Source organism: Juglans regia, chromosome 12 (genome assembly GCF_001411555.2).
Source record: "Juglans regia cultivar Chandler chromosome 12, Walnut 2.0, whole genome shotgun sequence".
Lineage (NCBI taxonomy): Eukaryota > Viridiplantae > Streptophyta > Magnoliopsida > Fagales > Juglandaceae > Juglans > Juglans regia.
The window spans coordinates 31,016,998-31,038,534 of NC_049912.1; the positions used below are offsets into that span (position 1 = coordinate 31,016,998).

The 21,537-nt window shown below is 37.7% G+C and overlaps 3 protein-coding genes across 5 annotated transcripts; 1 reads left to right on the forward strand and 2 right to left on the reverse strand.

Moving 5' to 3' along the window:
• The first annotated feature begins 3,771 nt into the window (after positions 1–3,771).
• LOC108980012 (U-box domain-containing protein 1-like) lies at positions 3,772–5,899 on the forward strand. Its single transcript, XM_018950823.2, has one exon. The coding sequence runs from the start codon at positions 3,854–3,856 to the stop codon at positions 5,897–5,899; it is 2,046 nt and encodes a 681-aa protein (XP_018806368.2). The 5' UTR covers positions 3,772–3,853.
• Positions 5,900–6,841: 942 nt separating this feature from the next.
• LOC108984710 (UTP--glucose-1-phosphate uridylyltransferase 3, chloroplastic) lies at positions 6,842–15,169 on the reverse strand. 3 transcript variants are annotated; one of them, XM_035683195.1, is made up of 17 exons: positions 13,899–15,166; positions 13,145–13,322; positions 12,905–13,054; positions 12,580–12,741; positions 12,295–12,467; positions 12,112–12,178; positions 11,125–11,291; positions 10,489–10,647; positions 9,533–9,624; positions 9,331–9,425; positions 9,031–9,108; positions 8,748–8,843; positions 8,308–8,382; positions 8,136–8,227; positions 7,887–8,049; positions 7,515–7,575; positions 6,842–7,269 (listed from the first exon to the last, which is right to left on the reverse strand). In XM_035683195.1, the coding sequence occupies exons 1-17, from the start codon at positions 14,603–14,605 to the stop codon at positions 7,157–7,159; spliced, it is 2,628 nt and encodes an 875-aa protein (XP_035539088.1). In that variant the 5' UTR covers positions 14,606–15,166; the 3' UTR covers positions 6,842–7,156. The 3 variants fall into 3 exon arrangements, with proteins under 3 accessions (XP_035539088.1, XP_035539090.1, XP_035539089.1); XM_035683197.1 differs by lacking the exon at positions 10,489–10,647 and having other exon boundaries at positions 13,899–15,169; XM_035683196.1 differs by lacking the exon at positions 12,905–13,054.
• Positions 15,170–16,126: 957 nt separating this feature from the next.
• Positions 16,127–20,701, reverse strand: LOC108984709 (sorting and assembly machinery component 50 homolog B-like). Its single transcript, XM_018956752.2, has 4 exons — positions 20,052–20,701; positions 18,963–19,448; positions 17,231–17,743; positions 16,127–16,422 (listed from the first exon to the last, which is right to left on the reverse strand). The coding sequence occupies exons 1-4, from the start codon at positions 20,583–20,585 to the stop codon at positions 16,339–16,341; spliced, it is 1,617 nt and encodes a 538-aa protein (XP_018812297.1). The 5' UTR covers positions 20,586–20,701; the 3' UTR covers positions 16,127–16,338.
• Between the last annotated feature and the right edge of the window lie 836 nt (positions 20,702–21,537).

Here is a 21,537-nt window from a genome sequence, read left to right on the forward strand (position 1 = left end):
AATAAAATAATATTTGAACTTTGGGAGTGGAAAGGGCTCAAATAATTGAACATGGGGACAGCCTAATATGTATTGAGTAAGCTGTGGTAGACATGATAGTTCATCAGGAAAGATGAGATGCTTCATTTGACTGAATAAAGGAGAAATTTCACAAAAAAAGAGTGTACTACTCCTCAAGAAAGTTTGATTTATCCACAACATGGCAAAATACAAGTGCAAGTTAGGAATCTACAATAGATAGTGGAGCCAAAGAGAAAAAAAAGCTAATAGGCCATGCGTGTTTGTGCTTTTTCTATGATTTATTTTCCCTTTTTTTTTGGTGGTAGCAAAGTGAAAACATCACATTTTTTTTTTTTTTTTTGTAATATTGCATGCTCATGTGATTGATTGTATATATATTTTCTTCGGTTCACAATTTTAAGTTTCTTACAAGATTTTTTTTTATTTATTTAAAAAAAAAATGAATTGAAGAGGATCAACAGACGTACGAGGTGTCGGTCTCTATATAAGAATTTAATCTGTAATTTTGTTTATTTGTTTCTTAATCTTAAGATATATATATATATAAGTATGTAATTTTTTTTAAGATTTTGCATATTATCTACGTTGGCATGGCATAACTAGAGGCTAGAGCCCGATACAAATCGACCAACAAAAGAATACGAAAACATATATATATATATATATATATGATTAATTTGGTCAAGTTGTAAAAAGTTCAATTTCGAAGTGGATGGATACATTATACAGTGGGCAAATGAAAAAGAAGTATTTTTAATATTTAAAGATTTATAAAAGTAGGATGACGTCATGTTCGTTTGATAAGTTAAATCAGAAGGAAAAAAAAAAAAAAGTTTTAGGTGCTATTTTACTCAAATTATGAGGGAAATTTGATAAAGTGACTTTAGAGGGTGAGTCGTTAGTGGCAGCTGCTTCAACCATCATGAACCCACCCCTCCCGCATTTGACACAAGTTTGGCGCATTTAAGTTCTAATTTGGATAGTGAGGTATATTTTGAGAATAATTTATTATTATTTATTATTTAATATTCTATCATTATTTTTTTATTACTATTCACATCATATCTCACTATTCAAACACAACCTAACACCCATGCATTCTCAAGACACTTTTTCTCGTACATCGTTTTCAAACACAACATTTGATTCCAAATTTCATCGCATTTTATTACCATTGCCAACCATATATAAGCTAGCGCTAAGAGAAAAGGCATATATATATATATATATATATACACACAGAGATCAGGGGAAAAGGCCATAATTCAGTTTTATTTTTTTTTGTTTTTGTTTTTATTTTTTCACTGGTCGGGAAAAAAAAGGAAGGAAATTGTCACTTCAAACAATTTGTGGTAGAGAGTGGAAAAAGGGAGAAAGATGAGATAATGGTCCTCCATAGTCCATCCAAGAATCAGCCCACTTGTTAAATGCCCATCGTTTTCCCAAAAGACACTTTCTCAAAAATGGAAGTCTCCGATTTTAATTCACTCACGCGCCATTCATTGCAAGACCAAACTCAAACCTCCCGATGGAATTAGATCAACGGATGCTGTGTCATACGCGGGGGTACCATAGCTTGATCTGTATTTAATTAATTATATATATGATCATGTGTTTGATAATTTTGTCTGGGGAGGGGGAGGGGGAGGGGGAGGGGTGGCGTTAGAATGATGTGGTGTTAGTAACTGTAGCTTGACTTTGGCGGTGGGTGCTTATGCGTTGCTTCCACAACACCCACTAGGCACTAACTACCATTTATTTCTTTGCCACTTCTTGTCTCGATGATAAAGCTATGTATGTAACACATTTGAGAGAGAGAGAGAGAGAGAGAGAGAGAGAGATGGCATGGCAGGCCGAATGAAATGGGTCTGCTTCATCATATGTTTTAACCATTTTCCATTTATCCATAGGGTAGGGTTTATTAAAGATAGAGGATTCTGCATTCCGTGGAGAAACGACGTCCTTTATTTAATCACAAGTTTCATTGAATGAACACTGAACACAGAGAGAGAGATAGATAGAGAGAGAGAGAGAAGTGAATTTGCAGAAACGTCTTCAAAGTTCAGTTGTCACTAACTTTGGAACTCGCCACACGAAGGGTCAGAGATTAAACAAAAAAAGGGGGGGCATTAAAAAGAGAGAGAGAACATGTGTTTGCTGGAAAGGGGTGAGGCAGGTAATATGAAAAAGAAAGGAGTTATGTTTGGTTCATGAAACGTGGTTTTCAACATGTTGTACTTGTACTAGTTTTCAGGAGTAAAGAGACACTGATGTAAAACAATGCATGTGGAAAAGGTCCTCTTACCCTAACCCCTCTTCTCGACTTGTCTTTTTCATCCATAAAACATATATCATTTCTGTGGTCGAGCCCCCCCCTCCTTCAGTCCTCGTCTTCCCTTCCCCCCCACTAAATAAAAAAAAAAGTGTATCTGGGACTGTAGCGTAACTCCATTTTTGCATATACTACCAACTTTTTCTGATCTGATTTACTTTGCCTTTAAGTATCTTCCTACCCCTCCCCCGGCCCCCCACGGCCACCCAACCCCTTTAGGTGAATCGAGCTTTGTAAGTCAGGGTGGTTGGACATGGATCAAACCGCATAAAAAGTCTATTTGTGGCCCATGTCTAGCCCCCAATAGTTGGGCTGGTATCACTCAAATCCACAATGAATTAAGCGGAGCCCCTTGATTGTGTACCCATTCAGCCTATGAGATATGGGTTTTATCACCTTCCGATCTTAACCCATATTATTATTATTTTATCTTTCAATCGTTATACTTTCTTTCTTAAACTCTCCGATATCTTCACATATCCTTTTTAGTAGATCTCTAAAAGACTAAAATAAAAACAATGAAACTACAATAATAATAAGAAAATTTGAGCTGACTTCAAAATTGTCGTCTTATTCCGCATAAGTCAAACAGCCAGTTCCAATTCAGATTTCAGCAGGTTGCCCAGTCGCATATGGGGTGCTTCTCTTATATATGTAAATTTAAGAGAAAATGAGTAACGTTTTATTAGGTTTTGTTCTGCTCTTAAAAAATTACAACGGAAGAGAAAAGAGAGAGAGAGAGAGAGAGAGAGAGAGAGAGAGAGAGAAATTAAATATGACTTGCAAGTCTTAACCCTTACGCAATACAACCCAATTATCAAATGTCCAGCATCAAAGTTTATTTTATACAATAAATTATCAAATGTATGTCAAAAATACTGCTATTTCTAACTATTTTTATCGTCGCAAAAAGTGTGAAATTTCATCACAAAAGTTAAAAAGTGATGTAATACGATACCATCTTTTAAATTATTCGTATCTTCTGATATTTATTTTCTTAGCATTCCAACCTCGGGGCTCCAAGCTCACCGATCAAATGTGTTGTAATATATAAGGTTTAATGTAGCAAACATTCCAAGTTGCAGGTCAAAAATTCCATACTTGAGGTCCCATTGTCCCAAGTAATTATAATTTCATCCCTCCCTAATAAAACAAATGCAATAAACTACAGAACAGAACACCCAACCTTCAAGTTTGACAAGGTCAAAATATAAATTCGGCGGGGAATAAAACTAACCCAACGAGGCCGGACAGTCCTCCAACTGGCAGCAACCCAGAAGCCCTCCCCTATTCCTATTATTAATGTTTCAAATGTTAAACATGGGTACAAATAGAAAACGTCAAGAGTTCGTGCAACTAATTTAATATTTCTTTCGAAACTACGTAGTAATTTAATAGATTATTTCTCGGGAGGTTGCCCTAAGGTAAGCTAAATACAAACAGAAACTAACGTTGATGATAACAATGAACAGAAATCTAGCACCACAGTAGGGAGATACCATGGATGCAGATCTTTCTCCACTAATGGCACCCTCAGGCCTCTTGCCTGCTGTGTCTTTGCTAGAATCATTGCTCCACATATGCAATGAAGTTACTTGCATGGAAAAGCTTCCTTCTGTACAGATTAGGAACGCTTCGACCATGATTCGAAGGATAACGATTCTTTCTTCTTTGTTTGAAGAGATTCTTGAAATAAATAGACCACTTCCACCATCTGCAATCCTTTGTCTCGCCGAGATTTTCTCTGTGTTTCGAAGGGTGAAGTTTTTGATCCTAGGATGCAAGGATGGCAGCTGTCTGTGGGGCCTTATACAGACTCAGTTCGTTTCAAATCAATTTCATGTTCTGGTGAAGGAGATGGGGAGGGCACTCGACATTCTACCTCTAAGCTTACTTAATATCACGGCGGACACTAGAGAGCAAGTTGAGCTGCTTCACAAGCAGGCAAAGCGGGTAGATTTATTCATTGACCCTCGAGAACTTCAAAGAAGACAAGAGCTTCTGCAAATAATGGCCAATGAAAAGAAGAACAACAACAATCGTTTCGTTGACTTTGGAAAAGTCAAAGAGACTTTGAGCTGTCTTGGTTTGAGAAATCCATTCGAATATGAAGAAGAAATTTTAAAGCTAGAGGTTGAAGCCCAGAAGCAGGCAGGAACGGGTGGACTAATAGCCAGATCCAACATAGACAATCTCATATCCCTTGTTTCATATTCGAAGTCGAACATTTTCGATGACGAAGAAAGTGAGAAAGCCAAACAACACCATACATCCATTGGTAGGAATTATGATACTTGTTCGTCTTCTCAATCTGTTGTTCCTAATATTCCTGATGAATTTCGTTGCCCGATATCACTAGACTTGATGAGAGACCCAGTGATTATAGCATCTGGGCATACTTATGACCGAAATTCAATTGCCCAGTGGATCAATTCGGGGCATTATACCTGCCCAAAAAGCGGGCAGAGGCTACTGCACATGGCCCTCGTACCTAATTATGCACTGAAGAGTCTAATGTATCAATGGTGCCAGGAGAACAATGTCCCATCAGATGAAGATAAGGCATCATCTTTCTTAGACTCGGACAGTAAGAACAGCAAAGGAAAACTGTGTGATAATGCTGTCGATCACCTTTCTGCTGCAAAAGCGGGTGTGGATGCTGTCAAAATAACGGCCGAGTTTCTAGTGGGGAAACTAGCAACTGGTTCGGTAGAAATCCAGAGGCAGGCAGCGTATGAGCTGCGTTTACTTGCAAAAACAGGCATGAATAATCGCGGTATAATTGCTGAGGCAGGAGCCATTCCATTTCTGGTGACATTACTAAGTTCCTATGATCCTAGAATCCAAGAAAATGCCGTCACTGCCCTACTTAACCTTTCCATCTACGATAACAATAAGATACTAATAATGGCAGCTGGAGCAATCGACAGCATAATAGGTGTTTTAGAGTCGGGGAAAACAATGGAGGCAAGAGAAAATGCCGCGGCATCTATCTTCAGCCTGTCGATGATAGATGATTTCAAGGGGACGATTGGTGCCCGTCCTAGAGCCATTCCGGCCTTAGTCGGGCTCTTGAAAGAGGGCAGTACAGCCGGGAAAAAAGACGCTGCAACAGCACTCTTTAACCTCGCAGTCTATAATCCTAACAAGGCCAGTGTTGTGGTTGCTGGCGCGGTTCCTGTGCTCGTTGACTTGCTGATGGATGACAAGGCAGGCGTAACTGATGATGCCTTATCAGTGCTCTCTCTCCTTTTGGGTTGCTCTGAAGGGTTGGAGGAGATCAGGAAGAGTAGAGTTCTGGTGCCTCTCCTTATTGAACTTCTCCGATTTGGGTCTCCAAAAGGAAAGGAGAATTCAATAGCTCTTCTACTGGGCCTATGCAAAGATGGAGGAGAGGAGGTTGGAAGGCGTCTTCTACTTAACCCACGAAGCATTCCTTCCCTTCAGAGTTTGGCTGCTGATGGGTCCCTGAGAACTCGAAGAAAGGCCGATGCACTGCTTAGATTACTCAATAGGTGTTGCTCTCAGTCTCCCAATTCAGTTTAATAACAAAGTGTAAAGATATTACCGACAGGGTCATGTACATTTGTGGGTATCATAGAAAGTGTGTGTTTTATTTGGTAAGGTTTTCACTTTGATACTGTAATTGAATCTCAACGACTACATCTCATAGATGTTTTCGTCTTTTTTTTTTAAAACGTATCAGGCTGAATTGCTCTAGAACAAACCAAGTTACAGTTTTTACGTCCAAACCAAAAATTCATGACCAAAAGTGCCCGCACCTGTTCCGCAGAGTTCTAAATTGGTACTCAAGAGGATTCGACTTTGGGAATTTAATTTTATCTTCGGGGGAGCAGCCTCTCCGGGGGCAAGGATGCCCCCCGACCACCTTTTTTGTGAATGTGATTTCCTCCTCAAAAAGTACGGAACGCGTCCTCGAGAGCAACCGTATAGGACTCCATCCACAAATGCGGACCAATCGCTTAAGTTGAGAGACAGAAGAAAGGAGAAACAGAATAACAAAGGAAGGAGGTTTCTCAAGAAGCAGAGAGAAAGTTGTTTTATCTGGAAGATTCTATTTTCATTCATCTGAAATTTGTATACATCAATCAAGCTCTTTTGCACTCGAGCTAAAGACCAAAGTCATTTACTAACCATCTGGCAGTTCGCACAACAGTTCTTGTAACTGAAGTAACTAACTTCTTTCTTTTAAAGCAAATCGTTCTTTTCTTTCTTACAGATACCAAGCTCATATTGGCTAGTACTCCCACCAAGCAATTTCCAAGTTTATGTATGAAGTACACAAGGCTGGTTTCATCACTATAGCTGATCTCGTGACAGTGGTCAATCGTTTTGAACCCTTGAAGAAAAATATCTGCATCCCACCTCTCCACTAATTTGGATTCTAAAACAAAACTAATTGCAATTGGTTAAATTTAATGATCTGAATCAAAAGGATAATTTCGGAGTACATATTCCAGAACTACGTGGATGAAGACACAAATATAACTTCCATTGCTTGAACTCATGTTTTTTACATTACTGACATGAGTAGCTCCAACAAGAAAAATTAATTAATTTTTTGTTTCCTTTTACAGAGTTACGAGAGCAGCAGCCGGAAAACTACGGATTTCTTAGGACTCTAATGCTATACCACTACAAGAAATATGACAGTGGGGATAATGGCTTAACTTCTGTTCAGCCAATCAAATCCGAACTGGTTGATATTATGAGGGTGCAATCTAAGACCATCTGTGAATCAAGATTCACCTGATGTTGGTAATTAAAGTACCGGTTAGTAATTTATAACTCTACCAATTCCAGCTTAATGTGCGAGCCTTTTATCTTGTAGTTCCAGAACCAACTTCCACTATCCATAATGCTCGGTTCAATAGGGTCCAGCTGGACAGATAAACCTGAGTGTCAAGGAAAACCAGAAATGAATTGATAATGTGTTAATCAGCATCTCAACGAAAGGATTTGTGTATCTATATTTGGGATTTCAGATCTATGTTCTTCAGATATTCACATTCCCTATTAGAGGGGTTGAGGCTGACAGTGAAAAGGAATATAATTTGTAAGAAGCTCTGGTTGGACACAAAAATCTTGAAATTAAAATACAAAGGGCTTGTGCTACAGCAAGTTTAAGAAATCTACAAACCTGGTCTTCCTGGTTCAATCTTCATTTTGTAGCCATTTGGAACTTCAAATACATGATTTCCCTGCATCCAAAGCAAAAGCAAAGAATCTTCCAATGTAATTAATCTTAGTGATTTGACGTAGAACCAGTTACTAGCTTCAGAAATGGGTGCAACTAGAAAAACTTCAACTGAACACAAATCATCTAAGAAAATAATTAGCAATGTCCTGTTCAACCGAATTATTAACTTTCTTGCCACAATATTATGTTCAAGACCTGGTCCTTGTAGTGTAAAACATTGGTATTTTGTATGGTGCGAGATGTCGTCCATAATATTTGAAGAATTTATATATCCTACCATGAAGATCTCTACAAATCACACATAAAGCTAACCTCTAAGACAACATCAGTCGCCTCAAATTCAGCATTTCCATACAGTATGACCTTAAATGTCTCGAGCCGCTGCACATCATGCTTCCAGTATTCATTGTTTCCCGAATTCCAGTCGATCCCCTTATTTAGTACCTTTACATTCTGTAATTTACATCTTCCACACCTAGCCATTGAACATGCTCATAATTGGGTAGCTATTATTCTTTTGAAAATAAATGGATAAATAAAAGAATGCAGACATCATGCTACCTCTGCCCATACTGTAGGATAGGTTCATCACTTTCATCAATCCTCATTGAGCCCATAACATGTTCAGCCACAATGATCAGACTTCCGTCAAGCTGAGGTAGAGAAACTAAGGTCAGCTCAAAAAATGATAATCCAGAATTATTCAATTTATTATTTAGTTGAATATAAGAACCTGAACATTTCTCCACAAAAACTCTGCAACCTCTATTTGTAGCTCAGAGCCCTTGGATATGGAACCTCCATGAAACTGAGACAGTGAAGAGTTCGAAATCATATTTAATCATCTTTGTTGCTCCAGCTGTTGGTGCTTTATTCATACTTAGTTACCAATAGAATGCAGAATAAGCTCTCAATTATTACAGCATGCACAGAAAAGAAGCATATTTCACATAGATGGTGAACTTTATATTTACTACAAGAAATGAATGAATGCCACAAACAACCAGCCACGAAGTTTCTACTGGGTTCATATTGCCATACACATTCTAGTTAACATTTTACACATATTTTCAGTTTCTTCGCAAAGAATGGGGCGGAGAGAGAGAGAGAGAGAGAGAGAGAGAGAGAGAGAGATCTGATCCATCAACACAACAGCGAGTGTCATAAGCTTACTTTTTGTCTTGTGACCTCCCAAAGTGGCCCAAGAGCAGGGTGCAGGAGGAGGAGAAAGGGTGGTCCAGAATCAACATATACATCATTACCTTTAATCTGCAACATGGTAAAAAAGAAAACAGACAATTTTAACGGACCAATAAAATGAAATTCACCAACAAGATCAAGGTAGTGAATATGAAGCAAATAATTCATAGTGGCAGAGTTGATGCAATGACACTCCACTCAAAAAAATAGACAAAAAAGCTTCACTTATTGATCCAGAAGATTCATGAGAATTTACCTCAGGAAGCCTAATATCACAGTTGGAAAGAAGGTTGCAGGCATTTCGTAGTATATCCAAAAGTGAACCATCTGGAGTCTGCATGCAAATTAAATGTTTTTCTTTTTGTAAGTGCAAAATTAGAATAAACACATTCAACACTGCAACAACTCCTCAGGTTCAATTACTAGTCTATGCCATCAATGGCAAGGATTAAGCTTTGGTTTTGGTAAAAAAACATCTAAAGAACTTTTAAAGTATGGGTGGAAGTTCACCATACTGTGAAAACATGGCAATTTTTCATGATAAGAAAAGTATGACCTGGTGTAAAGACTTGTCTGCATGTTTTCTTTTCCTCTTAGCAGATGATGTAACCCGTCTTCGTTCATTATACACAATAAACGTATCCAGATTATCTGCCGATAATGTAGTCAAGATGGTAATTTATAGGCACATAGGATATTAAAAATAGAAAGGAAATGATAAGTCACAAATTTCAAACATGAAATTAACAATGATTTACCTTCCAATCTGTCATAACAACGGGATGAACTTGTACTGAAAAAGCTGTCAGCAATATTTTGCATTGTGCATTCCAGCCTGCCACCAGAGACACTACCACATCAAAAGTAAAATGGGGTTAGCCCCCGGTGTAATCTCTTTCATTTTAATAAGTGCACTTAGTGTAATATCAGTCATAACAAACACAATGGGCCATATTATAATTGCATAGAAAGCAAAATATTCTGGAAAGATGTCACAGACGATAATAGCTGACTCTTCAACGAGATATATGGTAAGAAATATTGAAAACTGACAAGTTTATCGACATCAACTGACAAGTAATGCAGAAGATAAAAGCATGAGATCAAGGTATAATACAACGCCAAATACAGCATAAACCAGTTAATTTTCTCCAATTACAAACCTTGAACCAAGAATGTACTTCTCCAATCCTAACCAGCCCACGATTTTGCTTCTTTTCACTTCATGTTAGCATTTTGAACATGATTCCAGATTCCCTTCATCCTTCGAATTTCAGAATATGCAAGTTTACGTTTCAAAATATGCATTGTTTTACTATGCTATCCAAGACCAATGTTTAGACACCTATAGTACTTCACTTCCAAATATGACAGCCATCATACATGGCTGCCACAGACTTGGATTTGAACATCAATCTGCATTGAGATTCATATCTACCGAAAGTAGGTGTTAAGCATAAGATATAGAGAGGCATTTACACAAAGATGGCATAGCTTTATAAACACTAAAAGTTCTCCATCTTCACAAAACTGTCTATATGATGGTTATCATACCATGGTATTAAACGGTAATGTAAAGGTAATTTCCCTCAACCATAATTTGGACATTTGCCATTTGGCTAGATATATTCCAGGATGCACATTTAAGAAATATGCCGAACACCAGTACTCAGAGATATATAAACAATAACAAGATTTTAGACCAAAAGTATACCTCTGCTGTTTTCCAAAATGATCGACATATACAACTGGCTTTTTTATATTCAGCACCATGCCTGGTAAACTATTTTCATTTTCACTCGATCCGACCAACTCCGCAGAATGTAAATCCACGTATAAGATGTTTGTATTGGCAGGAAATCTTGCCTGCAAACTTGAATATGGAGAACATGGTTGATATTAAATACACGGCGAGAGTCCTTTGCTAAAACATATGCTACCATACCCACCCTCCCCCCCAAAAACAAGAAGTGGTGGAAGAGTTGAATGGCCAAAGAATCTATAATTTCATGATTCAAACTGATAAACAACTCCAAAATAAATGTATCTTAATTGATGCCAAATAAAATAAGATGCCTGACAAGATCGGGCAAGTCCAAATCAGCATCAACATATTAGTAAGAATGTGCACTTTCATGACAGCTTATTTCCCCTCAATTGAACAGCACATTAGATTTTTTAGAAAGGAAGGAACAGACAGTGTCATTTGATGGATAAGTATAAAGTATAAGCTGATATGGAAAAAATTATATAAACAACATACAAAGTATCTTGAGCCATAATGTTCAATTAGAGCAAAGTACACCAAAGACAATGAATTCTAAACCCTCAAAAATAAATAAATGTTTACCTTTCAGGAGAAAGAGGTCCATTTGTTATTCCAAATTTGTCAAACTCTGTGTACTCGATGCATGACAAACCATAGGTCCACCTCCCATCAAGATTTTTCTTCTCAATTAGGACATTAATTCCTTCTGTAGCTCCCAATTGCCGCTCACATGAAGCGAACCCCAGTTTCTGTAACAATGTTATGAATATAAGCAAAAGCACGAGAAGGCTTGGTCTGCATTCATTTTACCAATGCAGTGGTCTCCACAAAATCAACAAAACACGTCCATATGAAGAGGGAAATACACAACATCATAGTTTATTATTGTATTCTAAAAATACAAGTTTCTGAACATAAAAATTTAGGACTGTTTAGTTACTTTCCTCTCTTCAGTCCCTAACACAATGCGATGCTAAACAATATGGCATGGTCACATGCAATTATGCCAGACATGTTCTAGAATATCATTCAACTGAACGATTTTTAATCGATTTTTTTTTTTTATAAGTGAAGTATTATTAAAAAAAATGCAGAAAAATTATAACATACATGAAAAAAAATGAACAAAAAAGAAAGTATTACATGCAATTATGCCAGACATGTTCTAGAGTATTACTCAACTGAACCATTTTTAATCGAAAATGCAAAAAAATTATAACATACATGAAAAATCATGAACAAAACAGAAATTATTTAGATTAACTACAGGCGTAAACAAATGGGCATATGCAAAATTTGGTTCATTCAGGGTAAATGCTGATTGCAAGACTTGAGTCAATATTTGTCCATAAAAATGTGTCAGAATGTGTACGGCATGAGTAAGCAATTGTTTCAACTGAATTAAAAAAGTTGTAAGTGGACTTATCACATAAACTAAGTGAATTTGACATGCAAGATAAGCCCCACAGCCTCACACTACTGAGAAGACCAAAAGGTTGCACCTAGCTATCATTTAGTTAAGAGGCACCAAAGAGAATGATATGATTGTCTGAAAAAATAGAAGCCTACCTTTCCATGGTGCAAACCAATTCCCGCCAATGCCAAAAGTGTCAAATCTGTAGCAGCGACCACGTTACTGCAAGGTCACCAGAAGATATGTAACGTCCAGAGTCTGGCTTTCCCAATTTTAAAAGTTTGCAACTGTGAATAATACTGGACTTTAATATATTAATCATAGTATTTATGGTTGACCTGACTTGTCGGACAGTAGCAGCTTTTCTTCCATGTTCATAAAACCACTTGAAGATGCCTTTGTCATAAGCAAGCTTCCATAATACACCATGACCACCAGGTTTGCACACAGGAGTGAATGGTTTGGCAACCAACCATTGCCCATCCTCCGCACCAACAGTAGGAACAAGTGGCTGGCAATTCACATTATATATTTGAATGAACAATAGTATTCATCATTCAAACAGCAGAATATATTGGAGAAGCACATGGAAGAAGATATCATCATGGTTTCAAACATAAAACCTGTTCAAAAAGTTTAAAGCTTGATCGGCCTCTTCCAAACCATCCAAGTCTTTCACAAAGAGAAGTTATGCGTTCATGGTTGTTCTTGGCAGAACTTGTCATCATTGCAACTGGGGTGATGCATTGTTTTCCATACAACTTGAAGTATAAGAACTCTCTAGCCTTGCATTTGAAACAAACAAAAATAAGGTGTACATAATTTCTTCATCCAAAATTAATAATTTCAGTAATAGCTCATTCCTCTCTTCTTCTTCGTCTTTTTTTTGGGTCAAGAATCATATGCATAAACAAATGTTTTGAGGCTTGGCAAACAGAGATCTTATACCTGAAGATCTCTTATAAGACCTTCCAATAAAGTCCTCCCACAATAAGGAAGCATTGCAGCAGGAAGACATTCACCTGTGTCAGGATCAACCAAGCCAAGCCTGTCTGCAGAGCCTCCCAAGGGATAAATTTCACCTAGGTCTGACAAACCCTAAAAAGGATAAGATCTTATAGTTCAAGACAATCTGAGACACATCTCTTGTATTAAGTAAGCAATGCTCTTTGAATGGAAAGTACTAACCTCAATTCCCCATATAGCTGCTTGCGATGCATATTCCGTACTCTGAGAAAGGTCAAGTCCACTAGGAGCATAAATTTCCAAGAATTGGCAATCCTTTGACTCAGTTCTGGTCTGGGACCAGTTTGTAGCCTGCCTTTTACATGATCGGGCTAGAAGTTCCAGCACTGTGATCTGATATCTGCGGCACGTGCTCAATTGATCAATTGAAAAAAAGTTATCAAAATATTGACTATTTTATTTACTTAAATTAAAGGGGCAAAAATTGGCATTTCTTCTGTTACTAGTTGTCTTTGAGTAATTTCCTGAAATGCAGGGTTATGGTGTCAAAGACATCTAGTTAAATCAGAAATTCGGACCCTTTTCATGCGACTTCAATCATTATTCATGGAAAGAAACAGGGCATCAAATCGGAAACTGCAGAAAAGTTATTCATTCGCTCTAAACACAATCATCTTAGAAAGCTTAAAGTTTGCCCAACACACACATATCCATTTGTATATTCGCCGTAAAACAGTACAGCTGGCCCAACTCCGCATTCACAAAAACACAACAAATTCTTAAACCAGTAGTAATATTATCAACAACAGCCATTGCTTTCCCTTGCTTCTGTATGACTTACCAATTACCTAAAAACTAAGTACGTTCAATTCCAAAACTCAAAACACACACAAGAAGGGACGAGGCAAAAAAGTTCTAGGAAAAAGTAAACAAATGACAAATGAAAAAAAAAAAGAGGAAGAATAAGAGAACTCACCCAATAATTCCTCCAATGCAATCATAGAACTGTTCAATCTCCCCGAGAGTCTTCAGGAGCTTCTTAATTCCTTCAATTTCTTCATAATTCAAAGCGAAACTAATATTTTTGCCCACACCGCCATTACCACCAACCCTGTCCACGTCTACTTTTTCAATCATCTCCACAAGCGCATAAAGCGCGCTCTTCAACGAGCTCCGTGCCAACTCCGACTCGCTCTGGACCGGTTGAGACTCGAAACTGAGGACGTGCTCCTGCCCTGCCGCGACCAAGCACTTCACCAGAAACAACTCGTAAGAGTCCAAATTCAGTGACGCCAAAACAGTAGAGAACCCGTCGTTCTGGTTCGTACCGAAGAATTGTTTGACTGTGGCGTCTTTGTCAACCACCGAGTGCTTGTCGTTGAGGTTCGTCGAGTCGGAGAGCCTGGACCGGAGGATATTTAGGCGAGTGATTTCATGGGAGAAATCGAAGTCGGGAGCTGGAGGCGCGTACTCAACCGGGGCGGTGGTGACACGCGGGATATGACAGGGCCATGACGACGGTGAAGACGGCAAAGAAGAAAAAGGGAAGAGGGGTTTAGGGAGGTGGAGGGAGTGGTAATAGTTGGAGTTGAAGGAAAGGCGAGAATTAGGAGAAGATTTGGAGTTGAAGGAGAAGAGGAAGAGCTGGTTGCGCAGCGTAATGGGAGTTAAGTTCAGCGCCATTCTTCATTCACGAGAGAGAGAGAGAGAGAGGGAGGAATTTCGAGAGATGAAGTGAGTGCACCGAGTGTGATAAGACGGAGATACCGGAAGGCGGAAGCATATACTCCGCTATATCCCTCACACGCGCACAGGGACGAGAGAGGGAGAGGGAGAGAGAGAGGGAGAGGATCTATAAATTGTCTGGTTGTGTGTCCATCAATCCTAAAAAAAGATAAAACCCGATCATCTCGGACTCTCCGCCCTGGAGATTGGTGGGTTTTTATGTCGCAATATTTTCTTTATTTATACAAAACGTGTGGTTAAGGTTTTCGAAATAACCCGTCTACTGGGATGGGCTGGGCTGATTTTAGGTTTCCGATTGCGGGTCTAACTTTTTTTCATAATCCGGACCCAGCTAGCCCTTTTCCGGCAGTAATTTTGGGGTACAGAATATCAATAATTTGTTGTCTTCTTTTTGTAATCAGTCTGGCCATGGAAATTGATCGTTTTTGCGAAGATGAAAAGGAGATTGGTAACCTCTACCTGTTCGTTTGATAGGATTATGAAATTCGTGAAAATCTAGTTACAAAGCTTTTAATTTGTATTAATTTGAGATGGTTAATTCATATTAATGTTGTTTTACTACATGAATCTCTTCTTCTTTTTTACTATATTAATCTCATAACAATAAGTTAGAAATTAATTTATAATGAAGTATGGCAGCTTATAGAATGATTTCGCAATTGAAGAATTTAATGCTTTGAAATAAAAAAAGCTATGATGAGAATTCTAGAATTTCACACGGTTTGAAATTCTTCAACATCACCTTATTCTCATCCAATATCTTTGGTAGTAAAGAGTAATCATTAATGTAAAGTTCCAAGTTCGGTTCAAAAAGCAAATTCTAATTTTTTTTCCCTATAATCAGTTGATTTATTTTGAGCTCAAACATTTTTTTTATATAAATAAATTTATTGATACGAATGAAATAGGCATAGCCTATGTATACAAAAGAACTGTGCTCAAACATAAATATATATAGATATAGATATAAGTGCAAGCCCCTGATGCTGTGGACCTGTGGTAACTGCAGCGTGAAATTAATATGAAGGGTAATGTAGAAACCTAAGCGATAACAATTTCCACAAGAAGAGAAGCAACAAACGTTAGGCCTAAATGATGGGAACTGTAACTACGAAAGTGCATATTTTAAAACTCGTCATGATATTGACAAACATACAAGAAACGGTGAGATTAAGGGCAGGTTTGGGAGATGGGATGAGAATTTTATGTTTTGTTTTGAAGTTTAAAATATTATATTTTAATATTATTATTGTTTTGGGATTTGAAAAATGTATATTGAGATTTGAAAAAGTTGAATTGTTTATTATATTTTGTATGGAGATTTGAAAAAGGTATAATGATGAGATGAGATGAGATAAAAATTTTGTGTTTTGTTTTGTGTCCCAAACCTGCCCTAAATGTTCAACGGGAGACCATTCCGCTGTTTTGTCAACCGCCCTGTTATGGGGCAACCAAATCTATGCCAACACCTGAAACTTTATTTTCCTCAATTTCAGAAATACCATGCTTTCTGGACTTCAAGTCTAGATTTCAAAGTACAAATAACATTCCCAGTCCAAACTGAGAGTTGTCAAACAATAAAAAAATTTTAGGAAAAAACTTTTTTTTGGGTACCTGAAATCTCATCCTTCTATGCGTCACCTCAATCTTCCTGGAAGAACTTCCAGATTCTACGATGGAGCAGAGAAGCTAAACCGAAAGCCAGTCTTGCCACGGTCATGATCATGTTGCTTGACTATGTAATAGAAGTTGCCCTGACAAAAACAGCAAGCCATGTTAGTTTAGAAACCCGAGAAAGTAGTCTTGCTAAACTGAGCAGCAAAATAGAAGAGCAGGAACCTATGCAATCACATCCCGGTTACAATGAAATAATACCTGTTTCCAGGAGGAACAAAAAATTTGCTGAAACAACCAATATCACAGAGACAGCAGAGTTGAGGGAGTTTTAAGGGGAAACTTCAAGTTTTTTTTTCTCTCCACCCATCTTTATCTTTATTTCTTAACATTCATAAACACAGACAGATAGTTGAGTGAGTTCTACAGAGAACTTAAAGGAGAGGGAGCGTGCTGCGTGCCACACACCCACATAAATCAGGTCACTTTTACAAAATCTTTTTTTTTTTTTTTATAAGTGAGGTCACTTTTACAAAATCAACATAATCAAATGCTAGAAACTTCCCTAACTAAATCTGCTTTTAGAAATTCAGCCTAATCACTTCATACATCCAAAGAGAAGTGTCCTGTTAAAAGTTTGAGAATAAGCTAAATATTTTGCATCTCAACTTTGTTTCCTGCTTAGAGATGACAAGTCAATTCATCACAAATTTGCTTACAGCACACGATCTAGTAGGGTGAATATTGCATCCAGGCAGTACCATGGGTGCAAATCAGAAATCTTATTTTTCTTTTTTCTTTAAGTAGGTGAAAATCAGAAATCTAAGAGAAGTGTCCAGAACACTCAGCACATCATATATGAATTTCCTTCCTCAATAATATCACACAGCCCATATTATTACTTGATTGCTTTCTTTTAAGATAAGAAAATCAGGACAGAGAGCTGACCTCTAGGCGGAAAAGTTTTGTGGGGACAACAATCCCAACTCCTACAGAGCTTCGGAATGACTCTAGGAACTTACGGAAAGAGAAATTCCAAAACTCATTCTCTGTCAGTTTAGCAAGGTTTCCAGCACCAGCAAAAATGTGCCCATGGATTCCTCGGTCTCTTAACCACTTAATTGGAAGATCAAAAGAAAGGTCTGCAAAAGCAGTAACAGCAAGGTCTCCTCCAAGAAAATCCCTTCCAGGAAAATCAGAATTCTCATCATTAGGTTTATCTTTAATTTGCCTTCGCGGCTCTGTAGGTCCCAATCCCCTTGTCTTAAATCCCCACACAGTTGTTGGGCCTCCTAAAGTGCAAATTGGAGAGAAATCACCCCCTAGGAAGAATCTTTCAGGCAAGGGCGATGGCTTGTCCAAAAATCCACGGCCCCATGGAAATATAACACCACCGGAGATCCCAAAGTTGAGTGCAGCATGATAAAAGCCAAAGGGTACAGCATAACGAAGATCTAACTCCTGTTAAAGAGGGGAAAAAAAATCCGAGAGAAATTATACAGAGGGTATATTGGACCTGACTAGATGAAGTTATATCAACTTCAAATCTAATATCCAGAAAAGCTACCAAAATAATAAATCAATAAACTGGAAGCATATATCATATCGGGGTAGATATGATGAACCAAAAATCAATGATTAACTTGAATATCCTCTGAGCAGGTGACCAGCTTCAAGATGGTATAAAGTTTGTGAAAAGTCGGAGTCTTAAACCAATAGTCAGTAATTACATAGTCATTTTTATATCATAACAGAACACCCATGCATACAAACAGCTCTTTTCATTAGCGAAAAAGAATAGCAATCTCATTCTACAAGAATTTATTCCCAATTCAATCTATATCTGTAACGTCTCAAGAGAGGCCCAAGTCTAGGCCTATACTCCAAATGACTAGTCAATGATACAATTGGAGCCCCATCGAGCCCATTATAAAGAGCAATAACTTTTCATTCGCAAGCAATGTAGGATCTCATACACCACCTACCCTTATCACTTAGTATGGGGTGTCACAATATTTTCCCTTAAATTCCCAACGTCCTCATTGGGCCTGTCCGTCATAAATGACATGGCTCAAGTCCCACATTTCTGGTTGGATAGGCTCTAATATCATTTGTAATGTTCCAATGGAGGCCCATACAACATCTAGGCCAATACTCTAAAAGGACTAGTTAACGATATAATTATAACTCCATTGAAGCCATTATAAAGAACAATAACTTCTCATTCTCAAGCAATGTGAGATCTCATACACCACCTACCCTTAGCACTCAGTATGGGGCATCACAATAGCCAATCATCTGAAATTATGGTCCATCACATTTGTGCATTCCCCCACACACACACTTCATTCCATCTACTCTTCACGTAATCATGGATTTATATTGAAAGGGAAATCAGGCTCCCCAAACTCATAAAACTGGAAAGTCCCAATGCAATAGTAATTCCCATTTGGCAGGCTATGTTTACTTGGATTATAAGTACCTACTACTTAAACTGATTGCATTGACGTACGTGTAAACTATGGAGAAAAAAAGTGCATATATATTAATCAGACAGACTCAAAACGGGTCATTATGCTTTATATGAAAATTAAACACATAAGCTAATAAATGTTTTTTTAAATAAACTTGGAAAATTAGAAGGAAAACCAAAAGCAAAAACACAAGATCAGCAATAAACCTGACGCAAAAACCGCAAGCTCCTGTGATCTGGTGCAAGGCCACCTACTTGAGTGGTAGAAACAAAAGCATATCCTTTAATAGGCCTCACAGATGAATTCCTCCTGTCAATCTTAAATGTGTACTTTAAAGATGAAAGCAAACTATGTCCAAGCTGCCTCCTTACCGACCTGGATGACATTTTTGATGGATCCGTTAAGGTACGCCATCCAAGGTTGTATACTAAGTCATGGTGCCTGGTGGAAAGCAATCCAAGAGAAAGGCCCAACAGTCGTTCTTTATAAGAAGAGAACTCTTGCCAATCTTGGGATAGCAGGGATACTCGTACCAGCACAGGAGTTAACAATCCTTTGAATCTGGGCAAAAACACACCAGCACTGACCTCTGATGTTTGGTTAGGACCATATGCCACTGACCCATCCCAAACATCCCCATGACCGAACCAGTTTTTATACTTGAGAGAACCTTCAACGGTCCAAGATCTAGCCTGCAAAAGCATTGTAAAAGTTCAAAAATGATATGACATGTAGCATCCTCATACATTCATGTACACTAATATCATTGGCCTGGTTGGACAATTCAACACCATTACTATGCTATTAATGCCTCCATAAACAATCAGAAGTGCTAATGAATATATGTAAGTTTTTGAAATGCAAATGCAATTGTGTCATCGGTATGTCTATATAGATAACCAACTTAACAAACACGTGCATCTTTCCCGATGATAACATAACCATGCTATGAAAGCCTCCATAAACAATCAGAAGTCCAAATAAATATATGTAAGTTTTTGAAATGCGAATGCAATTGTGTCATCGGTATGTCTATATAGATAACCAACTAACAACACATGTGCATCTTTCCCAAAAAACATTTAAATCTCTAGACTAGACAGACGTGCGTACGTACGTGCATACATACATACATTTGCTTGTGTGGACAGGTAGATGTGTGCGTGTGCAAAATGTAAATTTATTTTCCAACTTCCTCCAGAATTTCAGCAACCAGCACATCGCGAACTCATTCATCAGAAAATGAAAACCCTAACCTTAATAAAAACATCAAAACGCAGAAAAATATACCGTACCGTGGTCTTCATGTAAGCGCCGCACTCCCCAGAGAGAGGGTTGTTGGTCTCGACGACCTCTACAATGACGTTGGCGGTCCCGGGAAGTTCCGGCGGGCCCGAATCGAGCGTGACCCTAACGGAATCGAAAATATCGAACTGCTGAAGCCTCGCATTGGCAATCCCGGCCGCCTCGAGCAGCCCTTGCAGCGTGGTGGCACTCTTCAAGCCCTCCAGCTCGGCCTCGATAAGCCACTCCTTGGTCTTGGTGTTGCCCTTGATCAACACGTCGTGGACTCGGAGATTGACCTTCTCGGTCTGCATTCGGCGGAAGAGGTCGTCCATTTTAGATTTATGGGCGCGTAGTTGGGCCTCTCGGGATAGGGGCTTCGATGGCGGTTCTTGCTCCTCTACTTCATCTTCGTCCTCTTCTTCGTCGTCGTCCACGACGTCGTTTTCATCTTCCTTGGCATCTGAAGGGTCTAGGTGTTCATCTTGGTCGGGGTTAGGGTTCGGCAGGGTTCGTGCTTGTTTTTCCTCGACAGAGTTTTCCATTCCGCGCGATTAGAGAGAGACGGCGAGAGAGTTGGGAGCGGCGGCGGTGAATTGCGTCGAATAGTGGTGACAGCTGCGGGGTAGTGCCATTGATATTAGGATTTAACGGCGGTCTGTAATTGGATTGATTTTTGAGTACTGCTGCGTCTACCGAGAGGTGTAGCCCGAAAATCTACCGAAATGTAAAAAAGGATTTTTTTAGTTTTTATTTTTTTAGTTTTATATATTTTTTTAATTATCATAAATATTTTTAAAAAATAAAAAATTTATAATATTATTAAAAAGTAATTCTTTAATCACTAAATAAATATATATATATATATATATTTGGGACATTTTTTATATCTCGAACTCAGAAAGTTTAGCATTTTTGTTGATTTTTTTCTCTCTCTCTCGAATTTTTAAGTTTTTAACTGTACTTCAAGTGTTTTTTTTTTAATACAAATGTTATTTTTCATTCAGACTTTTTTTTTGTTTGCTAATATAGATAAAATGAGATAGTTGAAATGATTTTAAATGAATTAAATAAAATATTATGATAATATTATTTTTTAATATTATTATTATTTTAAATTTTGATAAAGTTAAATTATTTATTATATTTTATATACAAATTTAAAAAATTATAATGATATAATGAAATGAAATTGTTTCCGTATACATTTGTATTTCAAGCAATATTTTGTTAAGATAATTGATATAAAATCAGTTCAACTTTTTATTGACTTGTATTATTAAAAAATATGAAGTTTAATATTGTTGAATAAAACGTAGAAATGATAGAAATGCGAAGACATCAACTAGGAAAGAAATTATATTCTTCTTCTTAGATTTTATTATTTACATTTATATATATATATATGTGATATATTAAGTTATTCACGTACCTTAAGTAGTATCACATGTCAATATCTAATAACCACTTAAAATGTGTTATATATGATTAAAGATG